Raw genomic sequence first — 24,000 nt, 5'->3', positions numbered from 1 at the left:
AGCTAAGCGCGATGAGATGGGAGGCTGGGGATGAGTGGAAATTTGTGGAAGACAAAGCACAGTGATGACGTTGGTGGTAGAATTTCACAGGCCTCTGTGTGTGTGTGTTCATGTGTGTGTTTGCGTTTCATCATAATCAATTTCCCTCAGAGGGGATGGCTTTACAAAACATAGAGAAAACCACACAACGGTCACTGCCACATTCATGCTTTAACTGCCGAATAGTGGATGAACTTCCAGTGTAAAACAGTTAAGTATACCTTAGTTTAACCAGACCATTGAGCTGATTACCAGCTCTCATAGGGCTGGCCCGAAGGATTAGATTTATTTTACGGGGCTAAGAACCAGTTGGTTACCTAGCAACGGGACCTACAGCATATTGTGGAATCCAAACCACATTATAGCGAGAAATGAATTTGTATCACCAGAAATAAATTACTCTAATTCTTCATTGTCCGATCGAAGAATCGAACGCGGGGCCAGCATAGTGCTACCTGAGAACGGTACCAACCCGTCCAATGAGGAACTACTCCCAGTGTAGTAAAACTTTCACACCATAAGCTGCTTCATACACCTACAGAGAAAGCTCACCCACAGCTCGTCGAACCCCTTGCGCATACTACACCATTCACTCCTATCTTACCCACACTAGTTCCCTATCTGTATAGTAAGGCTCTTCCTTTCTGGTAGGTTACCTATTTCCTGTCATCTATCCATTAGAGACGCCTTTTTCCTTAGAGAAGGTGATGGCAGATGGTGTAAACTTACGGTTCTCAGCAAATCTATTGGGTTAATTTTCATGGATACAAAGCTTAATTTGGCAGCAGCTCACCACAGTCGTCTAACTGTTAGGTTTATCATATACAGCTTAGATCAAGGAAGGCGTAGTGGAATTTTATTGAAACTGACACAGATCGTTCCAACCTCTCTCCCTCCCCACCTCTCATGCCTTCACGAGCGGCAATTTTTTATTTTTTTTATTTTATATAAAAGAAAGATACCAAGCATCTATCCATGTTTTGCTTCAAGTTCAGTACTTGGCGCGTGTACATAGGGAAATGCTGAACCTTGAACTTCTACAGCAAATTTAGGTTTCCGTATGTTGCTGACAGTCGGTTTAATTTAAGTGTTGTGTACACTTGAGTTGCCGCCTCTTTTCCGTTGTTTTTAATTGAGAGAGAGAGTAATTTCCTGAAGCCCCCTCAGCATGTCGTACTAGATAGTAGTCGAGTCGTTATAGATAGTAGTCGAGTCGTTATAGATAGTAGTCGACTTATTATTCGTTTGGTTAAACGTAAAGAGCATTCCAGCCAGAGAAGGAATTGGCCTTAATCTTTATAAGAAAGATAATAGAACGTACAATTCAATTCAGTTAAAAGTCTCTCTCTCTCTCTCTCTCTCTCTCTCTCTCTCTCTCTCTCTCTCTCTCTCTCTCTCTCTCTCTCTCTCTCTCTCTCTCTCTTGCTCTTGTCGGTGGATCGAGTCTATCAGGTAACTCTCACTTATTGATTATAATTCTCCTTCGGTGTTATTTCCGAGGTAGAGCGAATTGGATATGGAATGATATTTGTAACTCAGTGTTTGTGCATATAAAATGTCACGGTGTTGTGATAAAAATTCTCTCTCTCTCTCTCTCTCTCTCTCTCTCTCTCTCTCTCTCTATATATATATATATATATATATATATATATATATATATATATATATATATATATATATATATATATATATATATGTATATGTATATATATATATATATATATATATATATATATATATATATATATATATATATATATATATTGTATATGTATGTATGCATGTATAAATAGAAAGATAGATAGGTAAATATACAGACACGTAGAGATGGATAGGCATTAGCCTTTCGGGTCTATAATAATCCAGTGTTGAATATTAAAACTGGCACACAAGTAAAACGTATCCCAACTAACATTTTCTCTCTCTTCTCCTTTTATTTGAGAATGTGAAGAATCTTGAAATGTTTAGGGGGAAGTCTGCCCGGAAGAACTACAGAATGAATTATAATGCTTAATGAGTGACAAAAAAAAAAAAAAGAGGGGAACTTGTAAACGATAATGGCCGCCAATAAAGGCTCTATATCCGACGTCTGTGGAACATCTGGGATGAAGGCGAGATGTTACAATCAAAACTTTTGTGGAAAGTGGAAAGAAGGTCGAGGCACCCTTTTAATTCCCAACCCATTCAGAAAGAGCCGTTGCTAATTGGACTCCGACCAAGTTACAAAATCGCGGGGGGGGGGACTCTTCTTTCAGCTTGAGAAAGAAGCTGTCACAAATGCAGCGTTCATTTGCATCAGCAGTTGATGCTAGGGAAGGAATTAGGATTAGTAGGGGAGACAATAGGGAAATATATAGTTACAAAAGTAGGGAGGAATGGTCTAAGAAATAGGTGAGGGGTTAGCAAATGCTCACGAAATTAGTGAAAAGGGAAACGAGAATGAAGCGCAGAAATGGAGTTCCGCAGGGTGGGAATCTAACAGAAAATTAAAATCATTTAATTAGTGAGAGGCAGTAATTTCACCAAAATTTTAAAGGGAGTGTCGGAAGGTGGGAATTTTACGGGAAAATTAAAATGAGGTAGGCCCCAAGAATTTTAGCAGAATGTAACGTTGTATGAGAGAGATAGAGAGAGAGAGAGAGAGAGAGAGAGAGAGAGAGAGAGAGAGAGAGAATATCATGTCTGGAGACTAAAAACCAGGCCAAAATTTTGGGAATCATATAAAATGTGGCAAATTATGTAAAAAAAAAAAAAAAAAAAAAAAAAAAAAAAAGGGGGCGGGGCTGGGAATACTTCGAGTGAATAGTAAAATTACTGATACATTTTTTACTGATATGCTGCATTGATAGTCTTTTAGTTTTTCAAAAGCAACTATATTATCTGACATATTATCCTTCCATATACGACCAAAGCGTTAAGATTCTTACCTAATTATGTCGCACTTTCTAATCTTATTCAACCTCATTTTTCGTCGAAGCTCCTGCAAGTTTTCTAACTTGATTTTCTTCTCTTGGAGTAATTCCAAGTTTGTTGGAGTTGGTGCCTCTTGTCTGCCTAATTGCTCAGTATTTTTTCCTATTTAATTCTCACTCTCTATTCGCACACTTTTCCCTCCAGTTCCATTTTTTCCTTGTTCGATCTTATCCGGAGCTTTAGCTTTTCTTAGAATTAGGTAATTATTTCTTCGTTTCTCCATTTCGTGACTCGATTCCGTTTCTTTGTTCTGATGTTTAAAATTCTTACTTGTCTCTTTTTAATTTTTTGATATATATATTTTTTTTTTGTCCAATTCTCTTCTATTTTCCACTCGCCCCAATTATTCGCTTACTATTGACCCATTTTGTCTTTATTCTCTTTTCAATTCCTTACGATTCCCCTTTAAAATTTTGTCATTTATGATGTCGAAAATGTTGTATCAACTTTTCTGTGTGGTACATCTTATTCTTAAGGATCATTCTTCAGTATTGACTAATTATTCTTGAGCCACGGTAAACTTATTTAATTGTAATTTATTGCAATTTTCTTTAAATTTTCGAACCTCTCTGAACTATAATTCCGTAATCTCGTTAGACAATCAATTTTCTAACCTCGTCAGAGTGTTTGTCATCAGTGCCTCTTAATTTTCTTCCATTATCCTGACACCTCTTTCGTTCGTTCTCCAGACTTTCGGCTCATCTTTTCAAACGAGTGTCTATGAATAAACAGATATTGGTTGGGCCCGTTAAGTGAGCCTTCGTCCGCTGCAGCAAGTTTTAGTGTGACAAATACTAGCAGTGACATAAAGAGCTAACTATATAGTATACGATTTTGCACACACACACACACACACTCACACACACACACACACACACACACCATATATATATATATATATATATATATATATATATATATATATATATATATATATATATATATATATATATATATATATCACACACACACATATATACTCGTATATATATATATATATATATATATATATATATATATATATATATATATATATATATATATATACACACATATATATATATACAGTATATTGTTAACCTTTTCTAAAATCTTCGTGACATACCCAGGTTTCATTTCTTTTCCTTCAAATGCGCAGTGCTTATTTTAATCTTGGGTCTAGGAGGCTGCATATTACTGAAAGCCCTAAACAAAAGTTGTTTACTTCTTTTCTTATTTCTCATGTATAATTGTTTCTTTATTCCCTCATATGTATTTTTCGTGTTTCAGTGGCAATCTCCTTAGCCTCTGTAATGACTATTTTGTTTGTTCCGTGAGACCATGGGTGCGTTGAGTAATAATTTTAATATCGTCTTTTCATTTTCTCGTCTGGCACCCGAGCCTCGCCGGAGATTGTCGTTAATGAAAAATTGGTTATGAGTCTCATGGAAAGAGATATTTTTTCTCTAATGGTCTGAGTTTTTTATAATTGAATATTTAATGGTCCTATTACGAAAGATTCTGAATCTTCGTATTTTCTTAAGCTGTTGATCAGTTATTTATTTATTCATTTATTTATAATTGACAAAGTTTTCTCGAATTATCGGATGGATGGACTAAGAGAGTTTAGGCCGAGGGCCAAGCACTGGGACCTACAGGGTCAATCAGCGCTGGAAAGGAAAATGAGAGTAGGTAGGTCTGAAAGGTGTAACAGGAGGAAAACCTCGCAGTTGCAATATGAATAATTGTTACGAGAGGGTGAACACCAAGATGGAAGAAAGATAATATGAATGGAGGTACAGTAAAGGGAATGAAAGGGGTTGCAGGTAGGGGCCGAAGGGACGCTACAAAGAACCTTTATAATGCCTACAGTGCACCCCGTGAGGTGCACTGACGGCACTACCCCTCTCCGGGGTTCTGGAATTATTCACCTCTATTTGTCTCTTATAATTATCGTCCGAATTAAACCAAGACATTTCATGAAAAGCAGAAGTTGAAGCCATCTCGTGAATGCTATCTTGATGTGGCGTTTCGGATTCCCTGCTAAATGGTAGTCCATGGGGCTAAGTGAATTATAACGTTGCCACTCTAAAAATAGTAATATTATAACTATCATTTGCTGAACTGGAGTGAGTTCTTCGTTGAGCGAGCGGGTTCCGTTCTCAGCTACCACTATGTTGGCCGCGAGTTCGAATCTCCGACCGGCCAATGAAGAATAAGAGGAATTTATTTCTGGTGATAGAAATTCATTTCTCGCTATAATGTGGTTCGGATTCCACAATAAGCTGTAGGTCCCGTTGCTAGGTAGCCAATTGGTTCTTAGCCACGTAAAATAAGTCTAATCCTTCGGGCCAGCTGTAAGAGAGCTGTTAATCAGCTCAGTGGTCTGGTTAAACTAAGATATACTTAACTTGAACTGGAGTGACATGCCGTTGTTGCATTGAAGATGGCCATTATAGCAGTAGGTCTTTTTCTTTGAGTAGCCCCTGTAATGCATTTCTCTTTTCATTTGTACTCCGACAGAGATATAATCAAAGAATATCACGTAGCTGTACTTACATTCGAGTTATCTTAGGCTGGTGTGTTTAAGTAAAAATTTGACCCACACTTAATCAACATACTGTATGTTCTTGAGTCTTGTACGCAGTAGATTTATTTTGATTACTCGTAGGCCCAAAAATCTTCCATATTCTAACATCACCCTTTTTTATTTGTAAAATATAACATATACTTTAATCTCTGCTTGTTTGTATTTGTTCATTTACACAGCTCGCTGATGAATATGCATTTCCGCAGAATACCAGAAGTATCTAAACATTGTCTATTTTTGTTTGTGTTGTGAGACTTGCGTATGCTTCGCAGCGGCACGCTGCATTCACTTCTTCGTGGCTTCTAGGCCAGATGAATGTTTATTCATCATGCATAATGAATCGGGGTTCTTCATGGCAATCAAGCTCTGGGAAACAACGGCAAATATGATTAATATTTACGATGTTTAAGGCGGGTTGGGAGGGGGAGCAGGTTAGTACCCAGGTAAAGACGAAAGGAGGAGGTGGGGGAGGAGGAGGCAGGGGGGTTCCCAGGTAAAGACGAGAGGAGGAGGAGGAGGAGGAGGAGGAGGATTGGGATTATGAAGAAGTGGAGAAGCGAGGAAGTGATGATGAGGGATTGGGGAGAAAAATTGGCTACCTTAGACGGGAGGAGAAGGAGGAAAGGTGAAATTGAGCCGAGGGGTTGCGATATATAGGAAAGCCAGTTGTTTGAGAATCTTTATTGGTTCAAGGAAAATTCATTAGGTTTGTCTAATTTCGCCAGACTGAGGTAGCAGAAGCGGGATCCAGGTTGAGCTTCAGGCTTGTGTATTAATGCTGGGTATTGCATGTGCGTCTCTCTCTCTCTCTCTCTCTCTCTCTCTCTCTCTCTCTCTCTCTCTCTCTCTCTCTCTCTCTCTCTCTCTGTATATATATATATATATATATATAATATAATGTACATATGTACGATATATACAGACATATATATACTCGTATATAAATATATATATATATATATATATATATATATATATATATATATATATACGAGTATATATATATAATGTCTGTTTATGTATGCCTCCACGATCGCGACTGTGCTGTTAAGATAATTTCTTGTTATTTGGCTGTTAAACCAAAGATTAAATCCTGTTGCAGAACACTTCCACAGCACTCATGTTGCATACAACAAATAGGCTCATTGGCATTGTGCCAACTCAGCATTCGTTCTCGTCATTTTTCGTTCTTTGCATATACCACCCAAATGATTTGTTTCAGTAGCTTCTGCTGTACTTCACTTTCATGAAATCGAGAGTTTGATTCTAAAGCAGAACGTGATCCTCATTTTATTTTTTTCATAAGAAATTAACGAATGACAGAGCGCCTTCCATATCTTTTTTTTTCTCCCAGAAAATCGTACAGCAAAATAACGATTAACAGTGTTAAACACATTAAAAACAGTACAGTCTGAGTAGTAGTCCACATTTGAGAAATGAATAAGAAATATATATATAAGCAGACCAGTGTCATAATTAATTGAACATTGGATATACCTTTACAGAATCTGCTTAAATTCCTCAGACACCACATGCAAATGAACGTGCAAAGTTCACGCTTCCTAGGAATATGCAAAACAATAATAACTGAAAGATCTGCTATTTCCGCAACTTGAGCAGCTCTCGAGGGATAATTGACAAACTAATCCCCAGATCCGCCGTATAAGAAACTCAAGGAGGATGAATCCACTCTGAACTTACTTGGGGCCTAATCCCCTTAGTGGATTCTAGGCCAGCCTGTTTTAATATGTTGCGTCTCATAGCCAGTCCAGATCGCTCAGTGCGTGCCGGATTGTAAAGTATCTAAATTTGGCTAAAGTTATTGTTTAGCTGATATATTTTTTTGAGGTTTTGCAAGCGTCCAAGGAAACATCATTGCAAATACGAATTCATGGTTTTGTTTTTGTAATTATTCAAAACGTTTATATATATATATATATATATATATATATATATATATATATATATATATATATATATATATATATATAATACATATATATAATACATATATATATATATGTACACGAATACGAACCCTTGATTGTTTCTTACAATTATTCAAAACAAGTTTATATATATATATATATATATATATATATATATATATATATATATATATATATATATATATATATATATATATATATATATATATATATATATATATATATATATATATATATATATATATATATATATATATATATATATAATGTTTGGCCTTTCTTTTAGTGCCCCTTTCATATCATGTTTCATAGTAGGTTTCGTATTGCATTTTTCCATTGGTTTGATTTTTAAAAAACACTCCCTCCCATTCCCTTTCCATTTCACCCCGATTCCTTCATAACATAATGGCCTGAAAATAAACCCATTACAGCAACTTGAGTCTTATGTATACTTAGAATTATTAAAAAAAATAATTATTCCAAGCACGTTGTGTTCTAAAAAAAAAAATTTTTTTTCCTTATTTTTTTTAACCTGTTTCTCCCCTTTCCAGATTGCGGTCCTGTCGCTCGCACTGCCTCCAGATCCTCAGTGCCAGAGTCCTGCTCTTCATGACGCACTGTCCAGCCATACAGACGCAGCTCGTGGAGGAGAACAGGCTACGCCTCTTGGTCGCGGCTCTTGACACCACCCACGATCCGGTAAGATCGTCCCGAGCAATGATTTGTTTTATTCTGGGTTTCAATTCACTAATATGGTTTTTGATGGTTTTAGATTTGTCGTGTCAAGACATTGGTGTCTTCTGGTTTGTGATTTACTGATTTGTGGTCAAGAGCAGTGTGTGTTTTTTATTTCAGGATTTAAATTTATTAACTGTTAGTTTTTGCCAGTTTTTGTTTTATAATTTAAGCAGAAAGGAGACCTGATTATTGTGGTAACTATTGAAGTATTACGAATGCGTCGGTTGTAGTGAAAGTATTCGGTATACTTACTCTCAGTATTCTGGAGAAAGAAATGAATAAAAGGCTTAGGGATGACTGGGTGGTTTTAGAAGAAGCATGAGTTTCCCCAGATCAGAAATTTGTATTAAGACATACTTCTGGTGATTTTAGTTGTTTACAAGAAGGCTTTTGATAGCGTCAGCTGACCTGTAATGTCTTCCGTCACCATGGCAATGCAGTTAATATTTAAAAGAGATAGAAAACGGAGGTAATGACGAGTAAGCACAAGGGGACGAAATAATATTAGATGGAGAGAGAATTGATGAGGTTAAATCTTTCTGATATTTAGAAACTACGATATCCTTCACAAGTTATCCTGAGTTGGAATGCGGTGAAAGACTAAAAAAAGCAGATCAAACAATGGGCAGTCTGAATAAGATTTGGAAAACAATAAATTTGTATGACCTATTATTTTATATTGACATGGGGGTGGGGGGTTAATGCAGTAAGTGCATCTCATGCGGTGCACTGTAGGCATTACTTAAGATTCTTTGCAGCGTCCCTTCAGCCCCTAGCTGCAACCCCTTTCGTTTCTTTTACTGTGCATCCTTTCATATTCTCTTTCTTCCATCTTACTTTCCACCCTCTCCTAACAATTGTTTCATAGTGCAACTGCGAGGTTTTCCTCCTGTTACACCTTTCCAACCTTTTACTGTCAATTTCGGTTTCAGCGCTGAATGACTTCATAGGTTCCAGTGCTTGGCCTTTGGCCTAAATTCTATATTCAATCAAGCAATCAATCTATGCTTACATGAATCATAGTATGACAGCGAAACTGTATATCTCATAAATTTTGTCGATTTGACAATAAAACTTGAAGATTATTAGAAGCCAGACGGCAGGATAAAGCTAGAAATTATATCATAAGGGAAATTATGGTAGTTCCATTTGTGAATAGATAAAGGTGAAGGTTAGATGGAGATGGCTTGAATGTGACCTTAGCACATCCCGTGGAGAATAGAACTTGATAGCGTCAGTAGTAAAGATATGAATGGCGGAATTTTCACGGAGGCCCTTTGTGTCACACGGGGTTTTGAGGCGATGAAAATATATATATATATATATATATATATATATATATATATATATATATATATATATATATATATATATATATATATATATATATATATATATATATATATATATATATATATATATAGTATATACTTTTATCGTTCTTTATTCGTTGGACAGGATTTAAACATTAATCTCACCTTCCTTTATTTACTTGTATTGGCTGTTAATACAGTGTTATTCTTACCGATCAACGTAATAATCGATTACATTACAGGAAAGCTAGATCCTGCTAAGAAGAAAGTGTGATAGTCAGTTTAAGCCAAATTTTCATAACAGTCGTTCCGTGTACAAGCTGCTGTTAAGATCAAAATTAAGTAATTTCATCTTACTCTTATTTTAAGGTAAAGTTAACTTGAGTTAAATTGATGCAAAAAAAAAAGAGAGACTATTTCACGGTAAACATGAGTTGCGATTGTGAGCCAAAATGATTTAAATAGAGACTATTTAAAGTAAAAGGAAATTTGGAATAACTTACATGCAGAAAAAGGGGGGGGGGAGAGCAATGAATCCTGGAATGGGGGACTGCAAAGTAGAATCCGAGCAGTGGATGGGAAGAGAAAGAGGGCGTGAGAGAAAGGGAAGAGACGAAGAAGGGGTGAGGAGGAGGAGGATAAGGAATATGCCATTAGCTGCTTCATTTGACGACGGGATAGCTATTAAGTGTCATTAGGAAATAGTTATTAGAAGTTAGTCCATATCATACGAGGGAGGGAGGGGTGACCTTTATGAAGAGGAGGAAATGTGTAGGAAGGAGGAGCTGGATAAGGGAGGGGAAAAGGAACTGGAAGTAGAAATGGGATGAGGAAATGTGAAAGGGGGCGAGAAGAGGGGAATGGAAACCGTAGAGTGAAAGATATGGAAAAGACATTTTATGGTTAAGGTTAAGGGATTAGGGAAGATGTTAAATTGTGGAAGTTGGAGGATAACTAAAACTAAGGTAGTTGAAAAAATGCAAAAGTTGGGTAATATGACGAAAGGCGAGGTCGGGAAATTTGGGAAAATGCAAAGCGAGGAAAACTTGAGGAGTGGTTTAGCGAAGGAATTTATGGGGCCACCCAAAGGAAAACTTGTAAAATAATGCGGAGAATCCTCGGAGAGACCAGTGAGAAATTCGGCAAAAGTAAACGGAGATGTTTTTGAGATTGTAGAAGTTGCGAGGGTAAAGGGAGCTTTAAGAAAGAGTTATGTTATGTCGGGAATTAGGAAAAGTTTCGGGATCTGGTAAATTAAAGGAATTCGGGACGCTAGAAGTAAGAGAGTAAGAAGAAGAGTGTATTAGGGAACTCCCTCTCGAGTTCATTACGTGGAAGGTAAATAGGAGACGCTGGAATAAGTTTGTGTTGTCTAGATTTAATAGGAAACGGGAATTAGCAGAAAGGATAAATAAGGTAGTATCTAATGATTAAATAAAGTTCTAGAGAGAGGAATTGTAGGGAAGCTGACAAAGAGAGTTGAAGAGAAAAAGATGACTTATGAATTATTGAAGGGAAAAATAGGAAAATATGAACAGATAATAAATGGAAAATTTAGAAAAAAACAGAGAGATACACGAATAAGAATGTGTTGAGTGAATGCTTATTCTGAAAGGGTATGAAATTATAAAAACGTTAGAGATTGCTGGGTTATTAGTTAATGAAAAGTTCAGGGAAATGGAGGTGAATTATGTAGAACAGAGGGTAAATTGTGCAGAAATGCTGAGTGTGAGGTTAATGTATGAAAGAGTGCGGACTTATGAGAGTAATTTGCAGAGGTACGAAGGTAGAGGGCAATTTGTGAAACAAAGCAGGGATGAATGTCATTTGTGAAGGAATTAGAGGCATGAGAGAAAATTGTGAATGAATGCAGAGGTGTGTGAGTAATTTCTGAATTATTACAGAGGTATGAGGGCAATTCCTGAAGTATTGTAGCTATTAGGGTAATTCGTAAAGGAAGACAAAGCTATTGAAGGGATTTGTAAAGGATTCCACAGGTATATGACTACTTCTTGAAGAAATGGAGAGGTATGATACAAATTTGTGAAGGAATATCTAAGAATGAGAGAAATTCACGAAAGAATACAAAGGTATGAAAATAACTTTTTTGAAGTGATGCAGAGGTATGAGAATAATTTGTGTAGAGGCCAAGGCATGGAAGTGGTTGATAAAGGAACCCTCAAGTATGCAAAAAAACTTCTGAAGAAACGCCGAAGCAGACTACTAACTGGCGAAGTTATTCAGAGGTATGAGAGTTATTGGGGAAGAAATACAGTCGTGAGTGTCATTTACGAAGGGACGCAGAAGCATGACCGTAATGGGAAGAGAGAGAGATTCATTTCACAAAAGCGATACAGTACTTGAGAAGTGTAGCTTAATTAATGAAGGGATAAAGTATGATTAATTAATATTTAAGCTTGCCTCCTGATAAATAATCTTACTTGTAGCCACTAAATTTCAGTGCACAGAAAAATGATTTTTCGTGAACATTTTCCTACCATACTGATTTGGTGATTATGTTCTGTATTTGTGTGTGGGAATTTCTCTGAATGAGATAGTTTTCCTTGGGGAGAATATGACAACGAACATTGCTAAATATTCAAGTTAAAGATATTTCCATGAAACAGCTCGAGTAATTGTTAGCAGCCATATCGAACTTCATCAGTAGCACATTTAACAACCCCTTTTGTAAACACGACTGCATTTATAGCTCACCCTCTTGCACCTCTTGGATGTCAGCGCCCTGTTTGCTAGGCCTAACATATTTTATGGTTACCTTTCTAATAACCCCCTAAATTATGAGAGGCACGAAATTATGGAAGCCTTGTCTGTCTCACCTATTGGCCTGTTCCACCGTCATTGTATTACATTTGTTGACTTGGCAAGTCCATTTTCAGTATTAATTTTTACTAAGGTAACAACCTTATCACCAATTCGATCAGATTCATTTTCTATCGAAAACTTAAGTTTTTAGTTTTCTGGAAAAGAAAACTATTTTGCCGGCTTTGTCTGTCCGTCCGCACTTTATTCCGTCCGCACTTCTTTCTGTCAGCACTTTTTCTGTCCGTCCTCAGGTCTTAAAAACTACTGAGGCAAGAGGGCTGCAAATTGGTATGTTGATCATCCACCCTCCAATCATCTAACATACCAAATTGCAGCCCTCTAGCCTCAGTGGTTTTTATTTTATTTAAGATTAAAGTTAGCCATAATCGTGTTCTGGCAACTATATAGGATAGGCCACCACCGGGCCGTGGTTAAAGTTTCATGGGCCGCGGTTCATACAGCATTATACTGAGACCACCGAAAGGTAGATCTATTTTCGGTGGCCTTGATTACACGCTGTAGCAGCTATACAGAAAACTCGATTGCGCCGAGTTTATATATCTAAACTGAAGAGTATCCGCACCCTTAAGCCATTCTGCATTCTGTTTATACAGTATTACCTTATCAACCAAACTTCCTCAGACACCTCAAGTTCCGTCTCTTTGAGGATTCTTGATCCTCTCTATTGACATTAAACTACCAAGGAGACACATTTCAATATATCCATCATCTCTGTCCTAACATAGTCTGTTTCCCAAGTAAGCTCATGGATATTGTCACAAGACTTCTTTCTTGACTCTTTCCAGGCACTCCAAACCTACTGTTTGCGTCTTTTCTTTCTCTGTGGCGTACATTTGCATTCAAATGACGAGCAGAACTACTCTCTCTACTTCTGGACACTCAGGCATCTACAGAAACTTTTGCTTGCACTCTCACTCAGTTCCATTCCCAGACCATAAACAGATTCGCAGCTTTTCAGTCATTGCTCTTGGTTCCACCCACACATCCCTTGGACTAGTATGTATATATATATATATATTATATATATACTGAATATAGTTATACATATACACATATATATATATATATATTATACTGTATATATTTATATATATATACATTTATTATATATATATATATATATATATATATATATATATATATATATATATATATATATATATATATATATATAAAAATAGATTTTCAGAGCATTCTGGACACAACAGGAGCCAAACTCTTTGTGCTCCTATATTTTTCCCATCACCCCAAATACAATCTTGCATGATTGCCCTTCCCATTCTGGGGCGCCTTGCTCGTTCGCATTTGTTTCCTGCTGTTTTGTGTCCAGGCACTGATTAGACCCCAAGATCCTGTGCCTCGTTTTCTTTCTTTTTTTTTTTTTTTTGTTTCCCAGTACAGTGTTTGCACACACATTTACAGTATATATGCATACATATGCATATATATTATATATATATATAATATATATACAGTATATATATATATATATATATATATATTATATATAATAGATATGCATGTGTTCATGTATATATATATATATGCATACATATGCATATATTATATATATATATATATACGCATACATATGCATATATATATATATATATATATATATATATATATATATATATATATATATATATATATATATATACTTATACATATTGACTGATAGACGGATATGTGCATCAGTGTGTTGAGATGGTTCTGTCATGAGGAAAGAATGGAGGACGATAGGTTGGAGCAACGAGTATACATTTTGGGAAGTGTGGTGTGAGGAAGAACGATAGATGATATGAAAGAGGTGTTGAAAACGAGGGCCTCGTCATCTAGGAAAAAAGAGTGTGCCGGCAAGACTGAAATGAATGTCACAGTGTAGGGGAATTCGATATGCTGCTGTGATGAACTTTTTTGTAGGTATATGAAATGGCTAATATTGTGGGAGTTTTCAAGCTCTTCGTTGGGTGAGTCGGTAGAGCTGTGGACTGGAACTCGCTAGACCGGAGTTCGATTCCCCGGCCGGCTGATGAAGAGTTAGAGGAATTTATTTCTGGTGATAGAAATTCATTTCTCGCTATAATGTGTTTCGGATTCCACAGTAAGCTGTAGGTCCCGTTGCTAAGTAACCAATTGGTTCTTAGCCACGTAAAATAAGTCTAATCCTTCCGGCCAGCCCTAGGAGAGCTGTTAATCAGCTCAGTGGTCTGGTAAAACTAAGGTATACTTAACTTGTGAGAGTTTTCTGTACAGAGTTCATCCACCATTCAACAGTTCAAGGATTAATAAGGCACTGATTATTGACCTTTCTTTACAAGAGCGCCCCAATTTTCCTTATTAGGGGATACGTCTTAATGCTAAGAGAAAGGCCATGTGTTGGTGTGTTTGTGTGCGCGTGCTTGCAAAAGACATTCGTTTACTCTCATATGTTCCATATACTTCTTACATAATGCCCCCCTCGAGGATACAGATTACCTCTCCTTCTTCTCTTGCAGCAACTACTATGCTCGGTGCTTCAAGTGGTGGCCACTCTAGCCCTCAACCCGCACAATCACCAGGCCCTTTTGGCTGCCAAGATCCCGGATGCCCTGACACAGCTGATCCTGCCTTCCGACGAGTGGTTCTACACCAACCATTCCACCAGACACGCGCGCTACGTCAAGCACCACGCGGCTCGAACCCTTGTCTATCTCGGGTTGCAGCACCGCGTCAATCACAGGGTCAATGTCTACGATCTGTTGTTGGGTGAGTCTCTCTCTCTCTCTCTCTCTCTCTCTCTCTTTTCAGTTTTATCCTAATATACGAGTATATATATAATATGTATATATACTGTATATATTTATTTATATATATACAGTATATATATTATACAGTATATTTACAGTATAATATTATACTGTATATATATAAATAAAATATATATATATATATATATATATATATATATATATATATATATATATATATATATATATATATATATATATATATATATATATATATATATATATGTGGATATGAAAATATCTAGATTGACATTCAAAATTCAAATTTTTTTTCCTAATAAGCATTTTTTATTACTGTATCTTTACTAAGGTACTGCATTCTTTTTTTTTTTTTACCTTGTGAGCAATTACATTTTCCTTAAACAGAAGTGTGACTTGTCTGTCTTTATTTCGATTTAATCCCATCGTATCTTGTACATATATAGTTTTTGAAAGAGCTTTATATTTTACATCTCAGTTTTCTGTTATATTTGCTCCCAGATTTTCTTCGTAACCTTACCCCTGCTGACATTTACTCTCAGATTTCTCCTCTTGCAAACATTGTTTTAAGTTTGGCAGTTTCTCTTGACTGTTTATAATCACTGCTGTACCATCTGCAAACATGGGTCATTCCACTTTCCATTCGAGATTCGTTTTGTTGTGCTACAACTTTTCACCTACTGCCTCTCTCTGATTTCTCTCATCAGCCTATCTTTAATACTCTCCTGTCTACATATTTTGACATAGACTTCACTTCGTTTGCAAAAACTTTAATTTTTCTGTAACCTTCCGAACCATACGTTCTCAGTACCCTCTATATTGCCTCATTATTGAGCCTGTCATAAGCGTTTTCTAATCCATGTATGCCACATTCAGCTTTTTTTTCCCTTAGATTTCACACTTTTCTCCTACCTGCTTCATAACAGGAACTTATCTACACACCCTCTTCCATATTTGAACCCAAAATTTTCTACGTCCTTCAGAGTCTTCTTTCATCTCTTTTGCTCTCTCAGACTAAATCCTACCATAGAGCTTCTCAAAGCAGCATTACCCATTTAATTCTTAAAGGCCTCTTTATCAGCTTTACTCTATAGTAAAGATGATAAAGTTGATAACTTTTTAGTTATTCATCGCACCTATTTACTTGTAACTTTCCCTCAAACAGACATACCTTACAAGCTCTGGTCAGCCACTCAATCACACCTATCACCACTGTACTGCAGCAACATTTTAAAACAACTCACATCTTAAACAATAATTTCCACAAGCTTTCTGTACTTTACGCTACCCTTTTCATTATTGCATCATTCAGCTCGAACTGTCTTCTGTCTTCCACATTCAGCAAATCTTTAAAATACTCATTCCGTCAACTAGTACTGCATTCACTTTAGACGACTTCTCTCCGTTTCCATATTGTTCAGAGAACCATTTGTTCTTTAATCTTTTGCTGTGCATTTACTTACTGTTTTATTCTCCTTAAAGTTCTTTTTCATCTTCTCCACTCTATTTTTATTGCATGCCTTCTTTTCGTCTATCACTTTCTTTGTGACAATCCTATCCATCATGTTTTATGCCTGCACATGAGTTTCTCTTTTGTAATGCAACTGTCTCAAATAATATTTCTTTTCTTTGCTAAACATTTTATTTTATCATCCAACCACATGCTCCTTACCTTTATTATAACACCATCCAACGTTTTTACATACTCCTAATCTACTCCTTCCACTTCCATGTCTTTAGCCCTAGCCTACAGTTCATCAATTCTATCTTTAAATGTTCTCTTTTCTTTCGTATCCAACTCACTTGTCTTTGTTACATTTACATTTAACTCCACATTTCCACCTCTCTTTCTCTCTCTCTCTCTACACAAACACAAACACACAGACATATATATATATATATATATATATATATATATATATATATATATATATATATAAATATGTGTGTGTATATATATATATATATATATATATATATATATATATATATTAATGTATGTTTCAATAGAGTAGTCATTAGATATACCTCCGGCCACTCCTTACCATAACATCTATCCACGTGCTTTTCCATCTACTCTCCTCTAACACGTAATCTAGCCGACTTTTCCTCGATATATTACCACTTTGTCTTTTAAAAATTTTCTTCCAGATGTTCTTATTTGGAAACATGTATTCCTTCCTAACAGTTAAGTCACTTTTCGCACAGAAAAAGGTTTAGAATACGTGACTGCCATTTTGTAGTTACAGTGTCTCTGTTGTCAGGAATGAAAGACTGAGCATGTTTCACAAGTTTAGAAGGTGGTGATACAGAGTTAACTAATTAAAATACATCCACCAAGCGATGTTCAGTTAGAAAAGAAAGGTATGTTGGTAAAAGCAACAGTTAGAAACGGAAAAGAGAGAAAAACGACATTAAAATCCATCTGCAGGATGAAAGTGTCGACTCAAATTTTCTTTCAATTGGACTTCATGTTGGCGCTTTTGTCATATTTTTTCTCTCAAATGTGGCGTTTAGGTTTGAGTTTTTATCACATTTCTCACATGATGTGGAGTTCAGGGTAGTATTTTTCATGATTATGATTTAATGGAGAGTCGAAGATTATGTTTCTTTTATAGCCTCTAGTTTATGATTGCGTTTTTCCATGACTAATTTACTGTAAGAGTTCAGGACTAGAGGAAATGGCTTAAGAAGATATCAAACCTTCTAGCTCTCGGCAAGAATTTTTGGGATAGGGTGTTCTTACCTGGGTACGACCTGCAAATTAAACCACTTAATGCATAAGTAAACTGAGGAATTTCAAGACAACGGACGTAATTAACTCTAGCATACCTAATCGACCTCGGGTATCATGTTGTTTTTGGTATTATTTACTTTTTGCAAATTTTAACCTAGTGACCCTTTCGCAGACGAGGCTCCGCCTCCAACGCCGTTGGGGGAAAACTCCGAGGACGATTACATCATGATGACGTCTGCGCCTGCGCCGATAGTGACGTCGCACGACAATAAGAAGGTGCTGGGCATGTCCGTCGAAGGAATGGTGCTTCACACCCTCAAGACGCTGGAGGTGAGGATATTTTTTTAAAATTAAATAAGAACATGCCTTTTTTTAAATTAAATTAGGAAGAAAATTTTGTTTTTAAAATTAAATTAGGAAGAGAATTTCGTTTTTAAAATGGAATTAGGAAGAAAAATTTTGTTTAAATTAAATTAGTAAGTAATTCTTGTTTTGAAAATGAAGTTAGGAAGAACATTTTTCTTAATTAAATTAGGACGACAAATTTTTTTAATTAGGAAGAAAATTTCGTTTTTAAAATTAAATTAGGAAGTAATTTTTGTTTCGGAAATGAAGTTAGGAAGAAAATTTTGCTTTTAAAATTAAATTAGGAAGACGAGTTTTTTAATTAGGAAGAAAAAAATTTTTTAAATTAAATTAGGAAGAAAATTTGGTCTTCAAAATTAAATTAATAAGAAATTTTTGTTCTGAAAACTGAATTTTGAAGAACATTTTCTGTTTTTAAAACAGAATTAGGAGGAACATTTACTGGTTTTAAATAGAATTAGGAATAAAAAACTTTTAGAATAGAATTAGGAAGAAAATTTTGTTTTTAAAATGGAGTAGGAAGAAACTTACCTGTTTTGAAAATTAAGTTTGGAAGAAAAATTTCTGTTTTGAAAATGTAACCATAACCATGACGGAAATTTTCTGTGTTGTTTTTAAAGTGAAATTACAGAGAAAACTTGCAGCCTGTCTTTAAAGTGTAATTAGTCGCAAAATTTTCGCTGACGAAGAAAATGTACACTATGCTTTGAAATGCAGAGATGTACATTTTCTTCATAGGTGTAAATGTACACTTGGCTAAGAAAACATACACTATGATTCAAATTGAAAACAAGAAAATTTGCACATGGGTCTTCAAGATTAAGTTAAGAAGAAAATATACAGTTGCGTTGAAATAAGTTTGGAAAGAAAACTACACTGTAAGAAAAATTGTACTTGGAAACTTAATAAGGAAAATGTACAGTTAAGTCCACATGGCCAATTTAGAAAGAAAATATGCTCCCAGGTTTTTAGAGTAAAATTATAAAGAAAATTGCACATTTCCTTATGAAGTAAAAATTCGGTGGTGTCAACCTTTTATCATAAAATGTACTTCCGTGAAAATGAAAATGGTGCGCTGGTACTATATACAAGATAGAGTAGGTCCTAAACCATTTAGTAATGAGGATCTCGCAGTAAGGAGACAGAAAAAGGAGCAAGAAAATAAATTCAGGAAGGGAGGAGATTTGTACGGTCGTAATGACGCACCTTTTCAACAATTTTCCTTGGAGAGTCTCTCGTATCTTGACGAATTTGAACCCCCTCTCTCTCTCTCTCTCTCTCTCTCTCTCTCTCTCTCTCTCTCTCTCTCTCTCTCTCTCTCTCTCTCTCTCTCGTTGTGTGTATTGCAGTACTTTGCACTTATTTGTCTTAGAGCACACATTACTCAAAATGTGATTTTTTTGCTGAATTATTGGTATTCATCTAAAACTTGCTTTCCTCGTGAAGATATCCTTTGTTTTTAATGTATTAGTGTATGATAGCAAAGTAATTATAAATAGCAAAAACCGAAGTGAGGAAATGTTGTTTTCCGAGTAGGTTTTTTTTTCTATTTTTCTCCCTCCCACGCAAACGAAATAAAATAAAATTACAATGAAAAGTTTCTGAACTTCTTGAAAAGAAGTGTCGTGATGACTCTTCCTTTCAGGCATGGAACTGTACATGTCATAACTTCGTGGCAGAAGTTAGCTAGTTTCTAGGAACTTTATTCTGAGACCTAATGAAGTGTTAGGCAACTTCTTTTGCTAGTCGTGATGGTATATTGTGTTAATGCCCCTTTTAAATTTTTCCTATAACTCAAAGATAATGATATTCATTACAAATCACTGTGGAATTTACCTAACTGCAAGTTGGTACTCAAGGCATTGAAATGTTTTAAAATTTCCTTAGATGATGGTCATTAAAGTTTTTATGTATGATGAAAGGCAGAAAAATATCTTGGAAGATACAGGTAGTTTGGACATAAGATGAAAGTTTTATGTAGGATGAAGGCAAAGACCATTAGAGGATGGCCTTGAAAATCATAGACAAGGCACTGGCCTCTCTTCAAGGCATAGGGTGAAGACTTAGATTAGGTGACCAGTCAGTGGGAAAGTCCACAAGACTGAAATGAGCTGAGAGACCTCATCTCACGTCTGACCCCGTCAAGGGAGAATGTGACGTGAAATAAGGATTTAAGTCAAAAGGCTAGATGTGTTCATGAAGTGTTCTTGTACAGAGTATCCCTTTTAGATTTAAGGCTTTCATTCATTTGGCTCAGGTGTGATGTGAGTAGGTAAAGATCGTATGGCCATTACTTCTTGACGAAATTGTTTTAATAATGTTAGTGATAATAATGTATTGATGAATCTTTAAAGTTTTTTTTTCAGCATCTGGAAAATATTCAAATTATCCATTTTATATTTATAATATCGGTTGTTCCTTTGCCTTTAAACAGAAAGCTTGAATTTTTGAAAAATCAGTTATGGTTGTAGTATCCGATTCCTTAATTATCTGTTTTCCTTTAGCATTAGTCATAGTAAGATTGAATTATTAGATGAAGATGAAACCCAGTTTTGATATACTTGTTGCAAGCCAATTTCTTAAATATCTGTACAGTAATCCCGATTAAGTTCTTCACAAGCTTGAAGAAGCTTAAAGAAAAACGAAAATCCAAATCTTGACATAAAGTTCAAGCAAATCACTAACATTCTTATTTCTCTCCTTTCACAAAAGTCAACCAGCACTTCGGGTGTGACCCCCAGCAGCGACTGCCGGAGCACGACGCCCATGGAGTGGGTGACGGACGGCGGAACGGAGACGACGAGAGGTCAGGCACTCAAGGTTTACACTCCTTCTTTCTTTCACTCTCTCGCTTAAAAGCCTCCTCTGTATAAACCATATTCTTTGATTTATTTTTTTCCCCTCTCCATTCCTTTTCCTTTAAAATCTTTTGGCTTCCTGTTTTTCATAGCAAATAGTTGCATTGGTTTTGAGTTAGGACCTAGGCAGGCTTCCTTTTTTTCCATTGCTATAGTTCTGGCCAAGCATTCTGTCTGCAAGCATATGGTAAACTTTGGAATATTTTTTTGCAAGTAAAATAGGAACGGGTTCAAAATGCCTTATCAAACTAATTTTTCAGAAAGTCCAAGTCCCAAGCATGGGTGAGTTTGGGATCAGCTTGATTGGTAAATAAGAAGTTTTAACATCTCGCCTAATGATTTTTATAGCATGAGAATGTAGGAGCTGAAATTCTTTCCTAGAGAAGAGTGTTTTGTGCTGCTACCGTGTGTACAGACCATCATATATTTTACATGCTCTTAATCTGACTCCCACAAATCAATTAGACTTCCAAATTGACACTTTCTTGCGGAAGCAAAAGTTGAGATCAAGTGAGGTGAGCAGTTTCCGTTTGAGCGAAGACATCTTATTTAATCCCAGCAACCACTTCTATTCTGGTGTTTCCGCAAAGCACACACGAATTTTCTTGGAATCCTTTTTTGTATCTTGTTTGTCTTTTATTGTCAAGTTTGACGAATGACGAGAAATTTAGCAGGTTTTATTCTACTTATGTAGTTCTAATTGTATTAACCAGAAGCCTAGCCTAGCTGCACTAACATTGCCTGTTGAATACTTAATCTTTTACTCTTCGCAATCATCTATTGACTGCTATCCAAATTTTGGTATGAGTTTTGTCTGGTATATAAATGAATGAATATTGTTTACTAGGTGAAGGATTTCATATCTTGAATATCATATGCTAGCTCTTAAGTGCATTTCTTTAATGCACAGTACAGCGTTTGTGCTGTGTCCATGTATTTGATGGGTCATATCCTGTTTTTATATAATGTTTGTAATAACATTATTCTCCTTCCACGTGAATTTCTCTTATGTGTATCGGGCGTGCACTTTATTGTGTCTGTGTTATTTTGTTGAATATTACTGGCTGATGTTAGCCTTGCTGGTCTGCTGGTAGTGGTTAGTGTCGTGGCATGCCACTCAGATGTCGGTAGTTCACGTCTCCCCCAGGCCGATGAAAACTCACTGGCTCTGTCTTATGATGAGTTACTGCTGCAGTGAGGGGTCAGCGGTGGGAGGTTCAAACCAGCATTCTTTGGAAGCTTGAATTTCAAATCAGTGGCCCTTGTGTGCTTGTTCCGTGTGAATAGGTTTCATATACTGAAATAATCTATAATAATGAAATCCGAGTGGATCTTGTTTGTTCTCCCCCGGGTGACAGTAGGGGAGCATGACACAGCCACCCACCCCCTGTAAAAACTGGTTTGTCCGCCCCGGGTGGGGGCGGGGTATGTAGGGGAACGGGAGGGTAGGGGAGACATCCACCCTCCTGCAAACCTGTTTGTCCGCCCTGAGTGGGTTCAGGGTTAGGTACGAGATCAGGAGGGTAGGGGAGACAGCAGCGCTGGGTTCCAGCGTGCACTACGCGTAATATGATAATAATAATGATGCATCATCTGGTTTGTAGGTGGTTTGCAAGTCATCAAACCTCCTGAGTAAAATATTCATGTTTCTGTTTTCTTTCTTTTTTAAATATTTAGATAAACAATTTACGAAGCATTGTTCTTAGCTTACCATGTAAGTTGCTCATCTGTAATTATTTGTATGTAAAAAGAAGAAAGAAAAAACTCAAAATTACAACTGCCGGTTGTCAACTGGAACACGAACGTTCCTCATCTTTGTAGTATTATTGGTACTAATGATCATAAATTCTTATGACTAATCCAATACAGTTCTAATACGAAAAAAATACCAGAGGAAAAGAAATAAGCACATTGAAACGTCATATGCAAATATAAAGATTAACAAATTGCAGTAAAACAAACTGGACGCACGTGATGAATCAAGAGTAACAGATAGTAAGCATCCGAAACACCTGGCATTCATAACTAATAACTATAAATAATAAATGAACGCCCCAAGGCTGTGGAAAGGCCAAGGGCCAAAGGCTGCGTTGCATCCCAGATTTGATTGACTTAAGGTAATGTTTCCCTGCACAGTGGGGGTTTAGTGCCGTCAGTGCACCTCATGTGGTGCACTGCAGGCATTACTTAAGGTTCTTTGCAGCGTCCCTTCAGCCCCTAGCTGCAACCCTCTTTCATTCCTTTTACTGTACCTCCTTTCATAATCTCTCTCTTCCGTCATACTTTCCAACCTCTCCTGACAATTGGTTCATAGTCCAACTCTGAGATTTTCCCCCTGTTACACCCTTCAGATCTTCTTACTGTCAGTTTCCATTTCAGCGCTGAATAACCTCAAAGGTCTCAAGGCTTGTCCTTTGGCCTAAATTCTAAATTCTATTCTATTCTAAGATACGGTTTCCTGGCATCGTGACGTCAAAGGTTATTCATGACGAGGTAATTTGTCGAGAATGAATGATTAAAGTGATTCTCTGAAGACCGTTAAAAATAGTAGAAAATGGGGATATTAAATGATCTCTTTTGGTTGGAACTTTTCTTTATGGCTGCCACGCGATGCATGGTAAATAAATATGGCGTATGAGGTAACCCAGGGGTCGCAGACAGGAGCACTGATACTCCAGTTGATTATGCAAGCTATAATTGAAAGATCCCGTAAAGGGTAGTCCCATCAGTGCACTTCAATCGGTGCACTGTAGGCATTCCTTAAGGTTCTGTGCAGCGTCCATCCGGCCCCTAGCTGCAATCCCTTTCATTCCTTCTAGCATACTTCTGTCCATATTCTCTGTCTT

The 24,000-nt window shown here is 36.4% G+C and overlaps 1 protein-coding gene across 2 annotated transcripts in view; it reads left to right on the top strand.

Moving 5' to 3' along the window:
• LOC136831246 (1-phosphatidylinositol 4,5-bisphosphate phosphodiesterase epsilon-1-like) overlaps positions 1–24,000 on the top strand; it is a 417,095-nt gene that overhangs the window by 119,596 nt on the left and 273,499 nt on the right. For both annotated transcript variants that reach the window (XM_067091301.1, XM_067091300.1), the window contains exons 12-15: positions 8,082–8,229; positions 14,924–15,173; positions 18,103–18,260; positions 21,009–21,102. In XM_067091301.1, coding sequence (XP_066947402.1) covers positions 8,082–8,229; positions 14,924–15,173; positions 18,103–18,260; positions 21,009–21,102 — 650 coding nt within the window. The remainder of the gene's footprint in view (positions 1–8,081; positions 8,230–14,923; positions 15,174–18,102; positions 18,261–21,008; positions 21,103–24,000) is intronic.

Source organism: Macrobrachium rosenbergii, chromosome 48 (assembly GCF_040412425.1).
Source record: "Macrobrachium rosenbergii isolate ZJJX-2024 chromosome 48, ASM4041242v1, whole genome shotgun sequence".
In the NCBI taxonomy this organism is placed as follows: Eukaryota; Metazoa; Arthropoda; class Malacostraca; order Decapoda; family Palaemonidae; genus Macrobrachium; species Macrobrachium rosenbergii.
The sequence above is the reverse complement of the archived record's forward strand: the minus strand, read 5'-3'. Positions and strand labels throughout refer to the sequence as shown.